At 42.7% G+C, this 18,835-nt stretch overlaps 2 protein-coding genes across 2 annotated transcripts; one reads left to right on the forward strand and one right to left on the reverse strand.

Moving 5' to 3' along the window:
* Positions 1-512: 512 nt before the first annotated feature.
* On the reverse strand, positions 513-3,603 carry tcof (Treacle protein). The gene is given in 8 exon segments (NM_001140630.2): positions 513-822; positions 972-1,094; positions 1,176-1,286; positions 1,400-1,528; positions 1,798-1,895; positions 2,367-2,482; positions 2,823-2,878; positions 3,405-3,603. Coding segments are annotated over 8 exon segments (957 nt in total). The 5' UTR covers positions 3,522-3,603; the 3' UTR covers positions 513-615.
* Positions 3,604-7,815: 4,212 nt separating this feature from the next.
* arsib (arylsulfatase family, member Ib) lies at positions 7,816-14,778 on the forward strand. Its single transcript, XM_014129577.2, has 2 exons — positions 7,816-8,603; positions 12,314-14,778. Exons 1-2 carry the CDS (start codon positions 8,296-8,298, stop codon positions 13,725-13,727), a joined length of 1,722 nt encoding a protein of 573 aa, XP_013985052.2. The 5' UTR covers positions 7,816-8,295; the 3' UTR covers positions 13,728-14,778.
* The last annotated feature ends 4,057 nt before the right edge of the window (positions 14,779-18,835 follow it).

Below are 18,835 nucleotides of genomic sequence, written 5' to 3' on the forward strand. Positions count from 1 at the left end.
GCCTCCTCCTCAGTGTCATCACTGTCACTGTCTGAGCTGTTTGTTGGTTTTTTAATAGGGGTGGATTTCACTGCTTCTGCCTTGACCAGAGTTGCAGCCACAGGCTTGGCTTTGGGGGTTGCCACAGGTTTCTGGAACAGAGACAAATGAAACATGGCATGAGAACCATGTTTCCTGGTCGGTGTCACAGACAGTCACTCGAAGCTGAGTGCCACTATAGAGCTTGTCAGGCTAGAGCCAAGGGGATTGACCCTGTCCAAACAGAGTTACAGGACCATGGATCACTGCTTCAGCACAAAGACAGAGGAGCAGTACAGCCCTGCCAAATACAAACTGTCCATGGGGGTGTTAGCTGTGAATTTAGAGGACTATAATAATATCTATGCCAATGTCCACACACATCATTACAGTGACTGGACGACAGATATGGTTGTCTGTGTATCTCTACTGTTAAAGTTGATTCATAAAAAATACTGTACAATGGGTCAAAGGAAGTTCAGGAAGTCACCAATCATTGTGCGCCAAGTTTTTTTATTATTATATGACTGTCCAGCTTGTATGTTATAGAATATATTTCAGACACAAGCTTAAATTTGTGTGAGAGCATTACTGTAGTCAGGTATCATTAGGATTCACCTTTTTAGGAGCCTCCTCCTCAGTGTTTGAGTCTGAGCTGTCGCTATCAGAGCTCTGTGCTTTCTTCCCTGCAGCAGGAGTCTTGGGAGCAGCTTTAGCCTGACTGGGGGTGACTACACTGGGTTTCACTGGGGCTGCTGGGGGCGCCTTGGCTGGTTTCACAGGAGCAGCTTTAGATGTTAGTTTCTAAAAACACAGAGGAGAGAAGATGGAAAGACAAATGCATGGCAGTCAGGCGTTGTTGAATAACCATGCTATTACCTAGGAGTAACCATTACCAGTCCAATAATTTAGCTGAAATTAATTTCATTTACAACGATTCATGTGTGACATACCTTGACAGTAACCTCCTCTTCACTGTCTGAGGTGTCACTGTCTGAACTCTCTGCTTTACTGGGAGCTGTAGGGGTGGCTGGAGTCTTACTGGGAGCTGAGGCCTTACTGGGAATGACAACAGTCTGAAATACACAGAGTAAACATTTCATAAATCTGAATTTCACAGAATGTAGTTATAACACAATTGTCGTAAGACCCCTCACCTGTGATGGAGGAATTTCATTCTCACTGTCTGATTCGCTGTTACTGTCTACATGTTTTGAGGGCGTGGTGGTAGGGGCAGGTGTAGAGGCCTTTGGGGTGACAGTAACTCCCTGGAAGAGAGGTAAGCATTCAGACACATGGGATAAACAGTCAATTTCATATAACGTATATACCTCATTTATCAAGAAAGCCTTTATCCTCCAAATGGAACACCATGTTTCACCTGTGTGACGGGAATCTCCTCGTTGCTATCAGAGTCACTGTCTGAGCTCTCTGCTTGTTTTAAAGCGGTGACCGCTGGTACAGGGGCTGATGTTTCCACTGTCCCGTTACTGACTGGAGTAGATGGCAACTTTGATAATGACACAGAAATTGGAATGTCAGTAGTCAGCAACTACATCAAATGGAGCTAAATACCTATAAATACTGTATTATATCTGTGTTATGATTGTTTTAAGTATCCTAGAAAAATTAAACAATGTTCAATTTGCTAATCCAAACGTATTCAAGTCCCCAAAAGGCTGTATTGTCTTGACATAAATCTCTACACCACAATATATATATATATAGCTCTGGTGCCAAGGCCCAACCCAAATCACAGCTCCTCCTCTATCTACCCACCTCATCCTGTGGGACCGGCTCCTCATTCTCTGGGGTTGCAGCCTGGGGGGTTTCTGCATCCGCAGACTGGGGTGTGTGGGGGGCAGGAGGTAGAGAATCTGAAAAACAGCTGAGTAATGAGGAATGCTGAATTTACATGGTTGATCACGTGCAGCTATGCATGCCAGATGGGGCGGTAGGTAGCCCAGCCGCTAAGGAGTTGGGCCTGTAGCTGAAGGGTGGCCAATTCGAATTCCGGGCCAGGGTGCTGAAAAAGGGGGGAATTGATCTGGCAACTAGAGGGCTGCTATGTTCACATCCTGAAAACATTCCCCTACCGTTGGGCAGCTTGACCCATGTAACTTTACCACAGTGCTTGTCTCAATTATGTGTGCCCTCTGAGAGGGAGGTTGAGAACGGAGCAGAAGACACATTTTCATTGTTCGTCGTTAACATGGACAATAAAGTTTTATTGTATCAAGTCTATCTTCTCCGTGGAACAGTTTAATGCTGTTTTTTGGTTGATTAAAGGTTTGTGAATTTGATACACTGTGAACATTATATTTAATGTAGGGCAGGAGGTAGCCTACCAATTGGTTTTGAGTCCACATCTTCCTCTTTGGTTGATGGATCGGCCTTAATCTTCTTCAGGGTGGTGGAATCCACTTCAGGCTCTTGTTTTGGATTTTGTCCGATTTCTGAGACCCTGAAAATGTGTTATAGCAGCAGTACATAACAAATGATTTACCTTAAGATGCCATAACATGTTTACATTTAAGTCATTTAGTAGATGCTCTTATCCAGAGTGTCTTACAGGAGAAACTAGGGTTAAGTGTCTTGCTCAAGGGCACATTGGCAGATTTATTTTCACCTAGTCAAGCTCAGGGTTCAAACCAGCGACCTTTCAGTTACTGGCCCAATGCTCTTAACCACTGGGCTACCTGCCGCCCAAAGGCACATAGTACATTATGTTATATAGGCACTGCATAATGACAATATGTGCCTGAGGCTAACTAAACTAATATGACATATTATACTATACTTACTTGGTCCAACTTGTGTAGATGTCATGTAAAGAGGTGATATCTTCTGGTGTTTCCATCTGTAGGTCACCAAAAGCATAAATGCATAGGGCAGAGTATTTTATATTAAATACGTCTCTATACATTCTTCAAAAAGTATTAAAGACAACTGAATACATATACAATTGCTTTAAATACATTTATTCATCTGAAAAACAAGTAGACGTAGATCATTTCGCAACAACGACCATGGTGCGCATTTCACAAAATGTACAGTGCCACCATTCATGGCCCCAACGTGTGTTCAACTGTTACATAATGTTCTACATCAGTTATGGCTGACTAAATCCAAGGTAGAGATTCAGAAAGACGCACCATGCAAAGGAAAGGTCAATTGCAAACATTATTTGCATAAATGTAGGTTTATTCAGATACAACATATTGAAAATAATTAAAGAAAATCTCACCTAATATTAAATTACACTACTTCAATCCTGGATAACCACACATATTTCAAAATGGTCAGATACACTATGTGCTAATATAGGTTTAATGAGGAGTTGAAACGAAATTTAAAAAAAAGAGTTGGCCAGTATCAAAACATACCTGAGTTGCATGTTTTTTCAGCACGTTTGCAGCCTTCTGGTAACCATTCTCCTTTAAATGCTGATAAATCAAATAAAGCAAGGCACTGTTTGATGCATTCGGGTCCTTTGAAGTCATCGTTTTAAGGTAGAACGACTAGCACAATCAAAATAATCAATTAAAGGGCTTTAATCTACTGATTAAGAGCTCTTCATCCTCACGGTCTGCAGGAATTTGCCATGTATTTACAGCGACTACGCCCCCTTCGATGTGCATGATGGGACATGTAGTGAAATGCACCTGAGTCTTTTAATTGCTCCAGCATTTCTCACTGACTTGACACTACCTTGTTGCCACTTAAAATGTGTTGTTATCATCTCACAATGATCTAACAATTCCATACATAGAGAGTCGTAACATATTATTAGCCTTATAATAGGATTATTATAAAGGCTCATGCATGCTTATAACAAGCCACAAAGCATTATACCCGCAGCGTCATCAATGATGTCAGGACCATGTGAGTGACATGTGTCCTGGGGATTCAGAACCATTGCATTTGAGAGTAAAATTCTTACAAAATGATCAGAAATACATCACACAGTACACAATACACGGGTGTGATCCCCTCTTAAATGTGTATAACAAACTTAACGTATGTTTGTGATCCACCCCGTAAAACCTTTTGGCATTTTTATGACCCACCAAATAAATACAATCCTTTTTATTTGTCCCAATCCACCTGTGGGTCTCAAACCATCGTTTGTAAACTAATGTCGCGTTCACAACAACTGGGAACTCCGAAAAGTACGAGATCAAATCATGACGTCAGTGATCTTTAGGTCGGAAAGTCGGAGCTCTAGAAAGAGGCCCAAGTCCAGAGTTGGATGACCGTTCACATCGATTTTCTCATTCGCTGCTCGTTTTTTCCGAGTTCCCAGTTGTTTTGAACGCACCAAAATCGGAAGAGATTTCCGAGTTCCGAGTTACCAGTTGTTTTGAACGTGGATCGTGGCAGAGTAACGTAGGACTGTGCCGTCATAAACGTATTTATTTGTTTTCAATTCATCAACATACCACACGATGGCATCAAACACCCTGTAACTCTCCCAAAAATTAAACTACAAAAGGCTGTGCAAATGAATATAGGAAAATATCTGAAACAGATTATTCTACCAAAATGGCATGATGTTGGGTGTCAGTTAAAGTAGGAGAGGGGCGGCAGGTAGCCTAGTGGTTAGAACGTTGGGCCAGTAACCGTAAAGTTGCTGGATCTAATCCCCGAGTTGACAAGGTAAAAATCTGTCGTTCTGCCCCTGAACAATTAACCCACTGTTCCCCGGTAGGCTGTCATTGTAAATAAGAATTTGTTCTTTACTGACTTGCCTAGTTAAATAAAATAAAATGGGTACAAGCCCAAACACACCACTGAAAATGACAGTTTCAAAAACTGAAACTGAGAAGATAATGTTACAGTAGAAAGTAGCCTGTGTTATTTATCAGTATAATATTAAATAATTGTGCTGCATTAACAAGAAACCCACACAGAAATCCATTGAGTTTGTGCTGAGGGAACCAACAAGAACAACTTGTCACACAGTACATTTTCTAATCTGATGTCATACCTGGCTCTGGTAGAGAATAGATATGGCCTAAATCACCGACAAACAAACAACAGACTCTTCCTGTTCAAACCATGGTTCATCCCAATGAGCACAAGACGTTGAAAAGATGTAGAAAAGACGTATTGTGCTCACTGGGATGGGAGTAGTATCGATATTATCGATATCGATATTATCAGGGGCGCAACTTTAGAAGTGGGGGGGACATCACTTCTTATAATTTATTTTTGTTGATCCAGTCGGATAACACTTCTAACAGCGTACCTGAGTGCTCGGAGACGTCCGCATGGTCCTAAAGCACACTACTGGCTCTCTTTTTATCACATTCCAATAAAAAAACTGTGGGGGGGGGGGCAAAAATAAATTTTTTGTGAAAGTTGCCCCCCTGGATATTATTGTCAATGCACCACCAATAACATACTGGCTATTTTACTTTCTGTATGAATATCATGACAAAACTGTCAGATATGCTGTAACAGATGTGTGACTTCTAATGAGTAGTTTAGGCATAAGAAATGTGATTGCTAACCACATGAGCATAGTCTTGTGATGGGACATGACACGTTTGCCTGTTGCCCTCCACTTCTAACCCTAACCCTTCCTCTGGCCTGACCACTTTAACAGTTATACTAAAAGTAGGAACATGTTCAAACATGAATTATTATTGTCAGCCATTCACTAAGAATTGTATTGGATTTCAAAGACCTTTTGACTTATTTTTGTGTTCTTATCATTATTTCATACCCATTACTACCTCATAGGTCCAGCAGAAGGGACAGGTCCGAAGTCACGTATGTGGACCAGTTTAGGAGCGACACCAGACTGGAGTAGCAGGAGATTGTGTCTGCAATGGGCCGGCAGCTCTGGAAGACCCACTTTTCATCCCGTCAACACCAGACAATGACTACAGTGACTATTCCATTGAATTAGACTTGTGAAAAGCTAACTCTACATTTTTGTAACTTAGCAGATGCTCTTATCCAGAGTGACTTACAGGAGCAAATCAACTGATTTTTCACCTAGTCAGCTCAATGATTCGAACCATCTACCTTTCAGTTACTGGCCCAACACTCTTAATCACGAGGCTACCTGCCACCTACTCTAGTAAAGGGGAAATGAATGCCCTTTGACAACTCTCCTGTTGGCTGTTATTTTGCGCCAAGGGATGGGAGAGAGGAGAAATGAAGAAAATATTTGGGTGGGTTTACAGAGGAACTTCTGTCATTAAACCTGTTTCAATCAGTGTAGATGCAAGGTTCCATGGAAACCTTATTTAATGCCAGAACAAATCCTAGGAATGGTTTGGTATTATTGCAGTCTACTAAAGACTAACACCCTGCTTGCTTACTGCAAGCATTACTAATACACCCCCTCTCAAAGCAGCTCTCCATTGAGGAAGTTTGCACATGCATCTACTGTCCATATCCTGTGGCCTCATACACCCGCACCACCACAGAGAACAATGAATCCATCAATTCAACAGAAAATGAATAAAGTTAACTCTCGTACTCTCTGTTTTGTTGGAATTTCCCCCTTCACAAAGATGTACAGTTTTGAAGTTATTAAAGCCGTCTCCTTATAAATACCTATTCCCTTTGTAGTGTGGGAGGATAGGACTTTCAAGGACAGAAGGCAAGCAGAAAGTTTCAATAACCTCAGTAACGGAACTATGAAAGGCAGCTCTTATGAACTGAGGTTGAAGCACTTCCCTCTCCAGTGGACTGGAGAGAGAAAAGCAATCTTCAGTGGTGGAATGGTACAGAGCGGTATGACAACCTGCACTGTCCGTCTCCCAATGCCAAGGTGCACCATAAATATCCAGCTGCACCTTCCTCTGCTCTGGGAATTGTAACGAGGTTATTCTAGTCTTGGCAAACAGGCGTTAATAAAGTAAACAGTTGCAGGCATAGATTTTAGTCAGGCAACATTGGCAGATTCTTGACACTGATACAAAAACATTGTGCTAAGACCACTTTTTGGTGGTGGTACAGCCGTGAAGCAGCAAAAGTATAAATTGCTGTGCGTGGAGAGAATAAACCTTTGGTATGCTGTAGTTGCACTGTACTGGTAATATTGTGCCCAGGGGTATAGAGGGAAGAGGGAAAAGCTTGTTAGGGTGTGTTTTTGATTTGACAGGGTGAAACGTTCCATGTGAACACACAAGTATGAACAGTGCAGGTTCCTCTGAAGCAGACAGGTAAATCTGATGCTTCATCAACCTTATGTCAACCTTCTCTGTCAAGCCACACCCTATCCTAAGGCACGACGTCTATAATGGGATATATCAGGTATTGCTAGATTACTGTACGCTGGTGCTCATAGAATGATTATGAGGGGTCCATTGTTTCATGACTCTGCTCTCTAAGGGGTATGGTCCGTGATCTTGCAACCTTTAGAATGTAGAAGTAGCCACACCATAGGCCTAATTGTAGGTTGACTGAAGCCTACTGTACATAGCTACTCCCGTTCTAACTTTGATACTATAGTTATAATCATGTCATTAAATATAGGATACCTCAGAATAATCATTCTATGAGTACACTAAAGGTTATGGTCTGCAAGGGGTATAAGGTCTTACAACCTTTGAAATGTAGAAGGCCTGGGTTAATAGCACTGGCATACTTAAACACAACATAGGCCTAATTGTAGTAGGTCGACTTTGATAATAAAGTTTTTCTACCCATAATCTGAGATTTTAGATGTACGGTCTATGCATGGTCCCTTGAATAACTTTTTGCATAGTAAAATGAATGGGATGCTCTTTTTTCAATGCAATGGAGCCAACTTTCCTTGAGATGAGGCGCACGGGGCTTGCATTGTACCAGAGGCGGAGGGATGGGTCTATGAAGGGTCTTGTTTCAAATTCTGTGCTGAGACGCGGGCGGAGTAACAGCAACCACTGAGAAGGAGGATCAGTGGAAAATGTATAGATAGGCTAACTGTAAAGAAATATTAAACCATACTTGGCCGGTCCGTGTTTAGTGGGGAATGGGGAATTGTTATGAGGCTGGAAGCGATGCAACGTTCTAATGTGCAGGAGTAGCGTTCAAAGTTTAGAGGCCAAGTTTACAGAACAGAAGCTTGGACATTGTAAGCGCTGGACGGTCATGACGAATGAGAATCTGTGGCGATAACAAGGTTTCATCTGTTTCCAATCTGCATCCTTGGATCAATTATGCGCGTGTGTATTCGTTTAATTTCAAGAATGTGTGTGATACACAGTGCGAGGAGTACTATAGTGCGAGGACCGTAACGACTCTAATGTCCAATTACAATCTAAAGTTGTAAAAATGCACGCAGCTACCAGCCTCTCAATGGTCAGTTTGCTAAGTTTTGGCTACCTATCAATGGAATGGACCAAGCCGAATAAAGTGGAGGAGCACAATCAAAATGATTCCTCTATTACGTTTGAGCCCAAACAACCACCACACATCATATTCATACTGACGGATGACCAAGGCTTCAATGACATAGGTTATCACAACCCGGACATTCGTACTCCAACTCTAGACAAACTGGCCTCGGAGGGGGTGAAGCTGGAGAATTACTACGTTCAACCTATCTGCACTCCGTCACGCAGTCAGCTGATCACGGGCAGGTGAACATAAACCTATACCTAAGTTTGCGTCAGCATCTGACTACCATTTTTTAGCACTTCCTAAAGCCGACTAGTTGAAGACAATATGTCAATATGCACTTGAGCAAGTCACGTAAACATCGTTGCTCTGGATAAGAGGTTCTGCAGAATTAAGAAAATGTTAGTTTTTCTCTTGATCACAACGTTACACTTATTGTTTTGTGAAGGCTACATTTTTATATGTAATTACGGTGTACATCTAGGTGAGGAATTACAATGTAGTTTCCTAATTATACACCTATTTATTGCTAAACTACATAAAGTTGTGATGCATCACATCATGATCAAGATGCAGGGTGCGTTTAGAGATAAATATGCGCATGTTACAATGCATTCCATTATTAGCCAACTGGTGTTCCCCATAGGGCCTCAGAGTCAGAACAGTACAATGCCCTCACTCACGTAGAGTACCTAGAAATGTCTCCCCCAGCACTGGAAACAACTGTTGGTATGTAAAAGGTATGCACTAATGAGCTGTCCCTTGAGCTGTCCACAGTGATCTTCATCCAGTGTAACACAGAACAACAGCAACATTTACTGGAAGTACTCCTGCTGGCAGCTATAGTCAGTCATAACAGATTACTTAGTCTGATGATCATTCATAAGTCAATAAGAATTGTCAGTAAATCTAAACAAAGTCGTTTTGTTTTCCCATGGGAAACGGTAAACCCTGGCTGTCCTGTAAGTCTCAGAAAGCCATTACACAGACATTGAACAGGGTTTGAATACATATACAATAGAGGTGAGGGATACGTCCATATTCTACATAGTCATGCACTTAGTGTACTTTACCAGGAAAGAGCTGTAAATTGTTGGGGAAGATAAATGCTGTAGATAACTCGCTTTCTACCCCAGGTACATGAGCAGAAACATCTGTTGTTGAAATGGACTGTGGAGAGCTGCAGGGCGAGAGGCCAGTATTGTGAAACAACGGTTGAGGGCTGCTTCATCTGCTCTAGCAAGCAGAGACCGGATAAACACAACCATATGAGCACCAGCGTAGGAAGAGAACAACCATATGAGCACCAGCGTAGGAAGAGAACAACCATATGAGCACCAGCGTAGGAAGAGAACAACCATATGAGCACCAGTGTAGGAAGATAATTGAAAATGAACGACACAACGCTTGGATGGAGTCCTTGTCTCCTCAGAGTAATGTACCTAAAACACACATTATGTTACCTCTATTGAAGTACTCAGAGAAGGTTGTACTTATTGATATGCCTTAACGTCTTTTAAAGTTCACAACTTGGGGAGGTCTTATCGAGAAAATGTAGAGTTGCTAAATCTTTTTTGGTGAGAATGGATTACTAGGAATCTCAGTTGTGGCGTTTGCTTGAAGTACTTTTCAGGAGTGGGGATGTTGGCATATCACACAGCTGCTGTTGGGCTGCAGCCTGGACAACAGCTGTGGGGCCATCAGAGCACTGTGTGTGTGTGTGTGTGTGTGTGTGTGTGTGTGTGTGTTATGGGGTCGGTTGGTAGCCTGTCACTAGGGGAACAGTTCAACCTAGATCTGGATCTCCTGAGCGTTTGAAAGGAGAGTGTAATTAGCTGTTGTCTCCCCGGCAACACCCAGGTAATGAACAAGAGCAAGAGGAGGTGGTGAACAGACAGGAGCAACACACTTGTTTTTTAGGCTGAGGAGTGAGGACATGACACACGATCTTACTGAAAGAGTATAATAGCGTAATAGCCATCCACCCGAATCCAGAAACGGGCCCATTTACAGTTAGAGATGGGAGTGAGGGAGGTAGGGAGATAGGGAGGGAGGGAGGGAGGTAAGGAGATAGGGAGATAGGGAGGGAGGGAGGGAGGTAAGGAGATAGGGAGGTAAGGAGATAGGGAGGTAGGTAGGGAGGTAGGGAGGTAAGGAGGTAGGGAGGGAGGTAGGGAGGTAAGGAGATAGGGAGGTAAGGAGATAGGGAGGGAGGGAGGGAGGTAAGGATGTAGGGAGGGAGGGAAGTAGGTAGGCAGGTAGGGAGGTAGGGAGGTAAGGAGATAGGGAGGTAGGGAGGTAAGGAGATAGGGAGGTAGGGAGGTAAGGAGATAGGGAGGTAAGGAGATGGGGAGGTAGGGAGGGAGGGAGGTAAGGAGATAGGGAGGGAGGGAGGGAGGTAAGGAGATAGGGAGGGAGGGAATAGAGCCGTGGAATGTTTCTGTGTAGGCGTGTGTATATCTGCACTGCATCACCCTTTACATCAACTCTCAGTAGACCCTATCACCACATGCTCATTCAGACCCAGTGTGGGTCGTGAGAGGAAGGGGCTCATTCAGACCCCAGTGTGGGTCGTGAGAGGAAGGGGCTCATTCAGACCCCAGTGTGGGTCGTGAGAGGAAGGGGCTCATTCAGACCCCAGTGTGGGTCGTAGAAGGAAGAGGCTCATTCAGACCCAGTGTGGGTCGTGAGGGGAAGGGGCTCATTTAGACTCAGTGTGGGTCGTAGGAGGAAGGGGCTCATTCAGACCCAGTGTGGGTCGTGAGGGAAGGGGCTCATTCAGAATCAGTGTGGGTCGTAGGTGGAAGGGGCTCATTCAGATCCAGTGTGGGTCGTAGGTGGAAGGGGTTCATTCAGAATCACTGTGGGTTGTAGGAGGAACAGGCTCATTCAGACCCAGTGTGGGTTGGGTAGGAAGGGGCTCAAACAGAATCAGTGTGGGTCGAAGGAGGAAGGGGCTCATTCAGACTCAGTGTGGGTCGTGGGAGGAAGGGGCTCATTCGACTCAGTGCGGGTCGGATATGGAAAGGGAAGGGGCTTGCCTGAAGGAAGTGGAGTGTGTCTGCATGCTTATTGCAGTGCAGACCACCCAAATATCAGACCATGCAAAGAACCTAGGCGGCCAGTCAACAGTTATACAGGGACAAGGTGCAAGTGTTTTAACGTGGTATAATGTAACTGAAGTACTACACGCTACTAAAAATAGGGAAATGTTCAAGGTTCATGAAAAATGCAATATTTTTTATGTAGAATGGTTTGGTATTTCTGTTAGTGGCCGCAGCACAGACATCGTAGTGTTTATTATAGTTCAGTAGGGGGCTATGCTTGTTCTTCATATTTCTGCAACATTCCTTTTCTCACCCGTAACACTCTTATTAAAAAAGGTGCTATCTAGAACCTAAAAGGGTTATTTGACTGTACCCATTGGAGAACCCTTTGAAGAATAATATTTGGTTCCAGGTAGAACCCTTTTGGTTCCAGGTAGAACTCTTTTGGTTCCAGGTAGAACTCTTTTGGGTTCCATGCAGAACCCTTTCCACAGAGGTTATCATATAGGAACAGCCAAAGAATCCTTTTGAACTCCTTTTTTTCAAAGAGTGTATCCTCGCAAAGTATGCCAGTAATACCCTTCTCCTTCCATTTAAGCAGACTCCTGGCAGAAAACAAATGCTTATGTTTAGACGAGTGGTTCCTTAAAGACTAATTGACTTCATTAGTTGCCTTTTATGGCTTGAAAGCTGTAGTCAGGCTGTAAAACAAGCTTTGTCAACCACACTGTAATTAAATGGTTGGTAGAGCACAAACTACTTATCTGTAATGACAGATTATCTTCAATAAGGGTGTTCTCAGCATCATGACTATATTTTGGAATCAGTTCCAGCTGAACGTGTTTTGTACATAGTCAATGAGGATGATTAAGATTTGCTATTGGATATTATTTCCCTTTACACAGATACCAGATCCACACAGGCCTTCAGCATTCCATCATCCGGCCTCGACAGCCCAACTGCCTCCCCCTGGACATGACCACGTTCCCACAGCGACTGCAGGAAGCAGGGTACGCAACTCACATGGTGGGCAAATGGCATCTTGGCTTCTACAGGAAGGAGTGTCTGCCCACGCGCCGAGGCTTCCACAGCTACTTTGGCTCTCTGACGGGCAGTGTGGACTACTACACGTATGGTTCCTGTGACGGACCAGGCCTGTGTGGCTATGACCTCCACGAGGGGGAGACCGTGGCCTGGGGCCGTGGAGGCAAGTTCTCCACCCACCTCTACACACAGAGGGTACGCAAGATCCTATCCACTCACAACCCGTCCTGCCAGCCCCTCTTCATGTTCCTCTCCCTCCAGGCAGTCCACACGCCCCTTCAGTCACCCAAGGCCTACATCTACCCCTACCGCGGGATGGGGAATGTAGCCAGAAGGAAGTACGCAGCCTTGGTGTCCATCGTAGATGAGGCTGTACACAATGTCACCTACGCTCTGCGGAAGTACGGCTACTATCGCAACAGTGTGCTCATCTTCTCCACTGACAACGGTGCCCAGCCGTTCACTGGGGGGAGTAACTGGCCCCTACGGGGGCGTAAGGGGACCTACTGGGAGGGAGGTGTCCGTGGGGTGGGCTTCGTACACAGCCCACTGCTGCGTAACAAGCGGAGGGTCTCCAAGGCCCTCATGCACATCACTGACTGGTATCCAACCCTAGTGGGTCTGGCTGGGGGTAACGTGTCACTGACTGAGGGTCTGGATGGCTACAATGTGTGGCCAACCATCAGTGAAGGCAAAGAGTCTCCACGCCTGGAGATACTCCATAACATTGATCCGCTCCATCGGCGCACTGGCCTGCCCCCGTCTGGTTCTGGGCAGGAGGCCCAGCATTTGTGGGACACCACAGTCCAGGCTGCCATCCGGGTGGGGGACTGGAAGCTTCTAACAGGGGACCCGGGCCATGGAGACTGGGTCCCACCACAGGTACTGGCCAACTTCCCCGGCAGCTGGTGGACCCTGGAGCGGAACACTGGAGGAACAGGGAAGTCTGTGTGGCTCTTTAACATCACAGTAGACCCCTATGAACGCAGTGACCTGGCGCTGCAGAGGCCTGATGTGGTCAAACAGCTGTTAGCACGTCTGGCCTACTACAACCGCACTGCCGTCCCGGTCCGGTTCCCAACTGACGACCCCCGGGCCAACCCAGACCGCAACGGGGGGGCCTGGGTACCCTGGGTCGGGGGGGACGAAGACGAGCAGAAATGGAACGGGGTCTACAAAAAGGGGAGGAATAAAAGGAAGAAGAAATGCAAGCTGGGTAAACTGAGATCCTTTTTCAAGAAACTGAATACAAGGATAATGTCCAATAGAATATGAGTTGGGAAAGTGAATGACACTCAGTCACATGTAGCCTTTAACAGGGTTGGGTAGGTTACTTTCTAAATGTAATCCGTTACTCCCCAATCCTGCCTATTCATTTAACACTGCAACAATATTCTGAGCCAGCAATATCCGTTTTCACACCTGTGTGTGCGTGTGATAAGGGAAAATTATATTTACTATTGTGCATCTCTTTGTCTGTGCCTTTGATGTTTTTGGATGTAAGACTATTGGGTTCTATGGTATTTGTTAAATGTTCCATTACATCTATATGTAGTGTGTAGCTAAGTGAATTGAGCATGCTGCATGTATACTTTGACCTAATCAATTGTGGGTTAATGGACTACTAATTAACTGGCCTGTTTTGGGAATGTTTTTGAGAATGTCTAAGAAATGAAACAACTTCTTTTTTGTTGTTGATAACCACAGAAAGTAACATCAGATTCCTCTTTACTTCTTTGTGATAACCAAAGAAACTACCCACTGGGCAAAAACTGGTTGAGTCAATGTTGTTTCCACGTCATTTCAATCCCCCCAAAAATCGATGTGATGATGTTGATTCAATGTAGAAAACTCATTGGATTCACAATAAGTCATGAACGTAAGGCATTTAGTCTTTTTTACACCCAGCCTTTAACCTAAATCCAATGACATGGTGACATGTCTTGTTGAATTCACATTTGCTGACAACTCAACCAAATATAAATCAAAGCTAGACGTTGAACTGACGTCTGTGCCCAGTGGGTATTATCATATTCCTCTATATTTCTTTGTGATAACCACAGGATCTAACATCATATTCCTCTATATTTCTTTGTGATAACCACAGGATATAACATCATATTCCTCTATATTTCTTTGTGATAACCACAGGATCTAACATCATATTCCTCTATATTTCTTTGTGATAACCACAGGATCTAGCATCATATTCCTCTATATTTCTTTGTGATAACCACAGGATCTAACATCATATTCCTCTATATTTCTTTGTGATAACCACAGGATCTAGCATCATATTCCTCTATATTTCTTTGTGATAACCACAGGATCTAACATCATATTCCTCTATATTTCTTTGTGATAACCACAGGATCTAACATCATATTCCTCTATATTTCTTTGTGATAACCACAGGATCTAACATCATATTCCCCTATATTTCTTTGTGATAACCACAGGATCTAACATCATATTCCTCTATATTTCTTTGTGATAACCACAGGATCTAACATCATATTCCCCTATATTTCTTTGTGATAACCACAGGATCTAATATCCTATTCCTCTATATTTCTTTGTGATAACCACAGGATCTAACATCCTATTCCTCTATATTTCTTTGTGATAACCACAGGATCTAACATCATATTCCTCTATATTTCTTTGTGATAACCAGAGAAACTAACATCATATTCCTGTCATGACATTGGCCTGATGGGGGAGGTTTATGACCCCCATAAATACCTTTCCCCTTTTTCCTCTCCCTACTCTACCGAGTTGACTCTAGTAAAGCCTTTGTTAACATTGAGAGAGAGTCTGGGGACATCAAAAGATGGGAAACAGAACCATATTTCGGTAATCCAACCAGTTGAGAATATGCATTGGGACTTAATGAATATGATGTCAGTTCAGTTGGCGTCTGAGACATGATTACTGATGACAGGACGACATAAACTGTATCCTGGAAAATCTACTCATTATAGTTATCAGATTCACATGGAATTGTTGTGCAATTTAAATGTTTAAATATGAAACTATTTGTGAAAAGATGAAATGTAATTTTTAGGTTCTTAATGAGAGAACGGTTTGTCAGAAGAACACCACTCTGCTCACTCAGAGGCCCCGCCCAGGTGAACAGACATGGGTTGTAAACTATGAAACACGCCCTTCTTTCACCACTACATAAACCCGTTGACGAAAACGTAACTTCCTGTTCCAAGGACGCGCGGACTTGAGGTCCCCACGTTGAAAGGACAAAGACCACCTACAGACATAAGCCAACCTCAGCAAGAACCTAACGAAATTAGCATCAAATTTCAATGTGAAGGTGACGACCTACACGCCGAAAGGATGAATTTCGACTATGCCAGCCAGAATATAGCATGAGGTTAAAAGTATGGCAAGTTGGTATGAACTTTTAACTCTTATTCACTAAAGAAGTGATACCTCCTAGCCGTTGCGTTAGCGCAGCAACTGTAGACTTGGGCTAGGAGAGGACGGACAGAGTATCCATTCTACCACGCTCCAGTTCACCACTAGACATTCTTCAGAGGACCAGAGATCCATGCTGGACCAACCCGGCCGTCTATCTGCGACCAATCTACCAAAGCGCAGCTCAGAGTAAATATTTATTGCATTTTCCTTTTTCAAATGGGCGGTTATTTAGAATGCATAAGATTCTGTATTTACGATAGAGTAGCTGCCTACGGCCCGATAGAGATGTAGCTTCTCCCTTTGTTCCTCAGTCTTCCCGCTCTTTCATTCAAAATCCAACCCCCCCTTTCTTTGTGTAACCAGCTGTCATATCTGTTCCGTCCACTAGGGACGTTTTCCTTTATGACATAATTTGTAATCAATGTATGATACATTCTGTGTATATGTAATTCTGTGTGATTATTTAGGTATTTAGTAAATAAATAATTAAACAAAATGTTGTATTGCTGATTCAACTTGTTAGCCAGGGTTCGTGAAGATAACCAAGAATTGACAACTTTCAGATGAGACTAAATAAGGTGACGATTAAATATTGACTGCTACTGATGTAAAAGATTACTAGGTCTTTAAGAGTTTATTCGGAAGATAACAGCTCTATAAACATTATTTCGTGGTGCCCCGACTTTGTAGTTAATTACAGTTACCTGATTAGCTTAATCAGGTAATATTAATTACAGAGAAAGGATTTTATAGAATAGCATGTCATATCACATAATAGCCAAAGACACGATATTCCTCTATATTTCTTTGTGATAACCACAGGATCTAACATCATATTCCTCTATATTTCTTTGTGATAACCACAGGATCTAACATCATATTCCTCTATATTTCTTTGTGATAACCACAGGATCTAACATCATATTCCTCTATATTTCTTTGTGATAACCACAGGATCTAACATCATATTCCTCTATATTTCTTTGTGATAACCACAGGATCTAACATCATATTCCTCTATATTTCTTTGTGATAACCACAGGACACCCTCACCTTTTTACTTCTTTGTGACATCCTCATCTTGACAACAGACAGACCATTGGTGGGTATGAAGGTATGTCATCCTACTCAGGTAGGCAACTGTGCACAACCTAATGAAAACTGAAAGGAAGAGTGTTAGTGAAATGATATGTCTTGGAGTTATTCTCTTAAGACTGCTCTCTTCATGTCACAACAGTCTGTAGAAGGTTGTAAAGGGGCTGTGCTGATAGTGGATTTTCTCCAATGGAAACCATTCAACTCTGTAGTAAATGATTGATAGAGAAATCTACCAAGAATGTAATCAGGCCTCAGCAGGGAATTTAAATACAAAGGTCTGTCTGGCCTTCCTAAACACAGCTAGGGCCTACTGGTGCCAAACTTGGCCCGCAGGGGATGTTATTTGACACCCCAAGTATTCTGAGCCAAAAATATATATCATTTATTTCAAATTTTGTTATCTATCTTTTTTTCTTTTTTTTTTTACTGTTGGACATAAAATACTGTAAAAGTACCAGAAAATCAGCTCCAATTGGTTTTCATTATGGAAATCTGTTCCAAAGTATTCCAATGCATAATAGAGAGATATGTGATCGTATACAAACGTAACCAAGGTTTGAAATGTAAAGGTTTCACATTTTAGTCATTTAGCAGATGCTCTTATCCACAGCAACTTACAGTAGTGAATGCATACATTTCATACATTTTCTTCCCAAACAGATCCCCCATGGGAATCGAACCCACAACCCTGGCATTGCAAACACCATGCTCTACCAACTGAGCCACACAGGACTGTGTTTCAGTCAAATATTATATCTGTTTGGGCCAATTGCAGTCAATTAGCAGTCTAAAAATTATTTGTAATTATGTTCCAACCCCCTAACCCTCCACTCAAGAAAAAAATCGTCCCACGGCTGAATCTAGTTGATTCAACCTACTCCCTCTACACACTGTAAATAATGTATTCATCAACACACGATAGTCTTAGACTCTGCTCTCCCTCTCCCAGATTTCCCTCAACACTGCATGACACAAGCTTTCAGGAAGCACTCCAAGAAAACTACTCTAGTAGTAAGTCAAAGTATTACAGTGGCTTTCAAAAACACTCAAGATTGTAAGAGGAGCAGCTGCAGAGAGACTCATCATCTCAAAAAATAGTTAATGATATCTCGGAATCTGAGGCATCCAAGAAAAACAAAATGTCCAGGAAAAATGCTTGGGCCATTATCTCTTAACTGTTCAGTAAAGCAGATGTTAGTCTCCATAAGGGAACTATAGAGAGGGCAGACGTCTCTTGGAATAGAAGACGAAGAGATGACAGACGATCTCTGTCCAGCTGTGTGTGTGTGTGAGAGAGAGGGGGTAACTAGGAGGGGGAGAGAGATAGAGATAGGATAAGTGCATTTATTAAATACCCTAATGCATCTAAAGTGAACCAAGACTGACTCACTGGCCATTACTACTGTCTGATTAATGACATGGACAGATCTTGATGCACATGATTTTGTCTTTTCACAGTAATGTGAATCTCTCATAGAGATGACTCTACATAGAGTTAATGGGAGATATTGCCATTTTAGGCCATTTACTCCCCATTCTACTTAGCCATGGAGTTTATTGCACTGTCGATGTTGTGCTACCTGAAGAGCTTTTACTATGTGAGCTACAATCCTCCTGTGACCTTTACCAGTATGAAAAGGAGAATTGACAAGTGTAAATTGTAATTTAAAAAAAAAACTTTAGTTTATTTAGTAAATATTTTCTTAACTATTATTTTTCTTAAAACTGCATTGTTGGTTAAGGGCTTGTAAGTTTCCTCAAGGTTTCCTCAAGGTTCCGTTTTAGGACCACTATTGTTTTCACTATATATTTTACCTCTTGGGGATGTCATTCGAAAACATAATGTTAAA

Source organism: Salmo salar, chromosome ssa11 (assembly GCF_905237065.1).
Source record: "Salmo salar chromosome ssa11, Ssal_v3.1, whole genome shotgun sequence".
Lineage (NCBI taxonomy): Eukaryota > Metazoa > Chordata > Actinopteri > Salmoniformes > Salmonidae > Salmo > Salmo salar.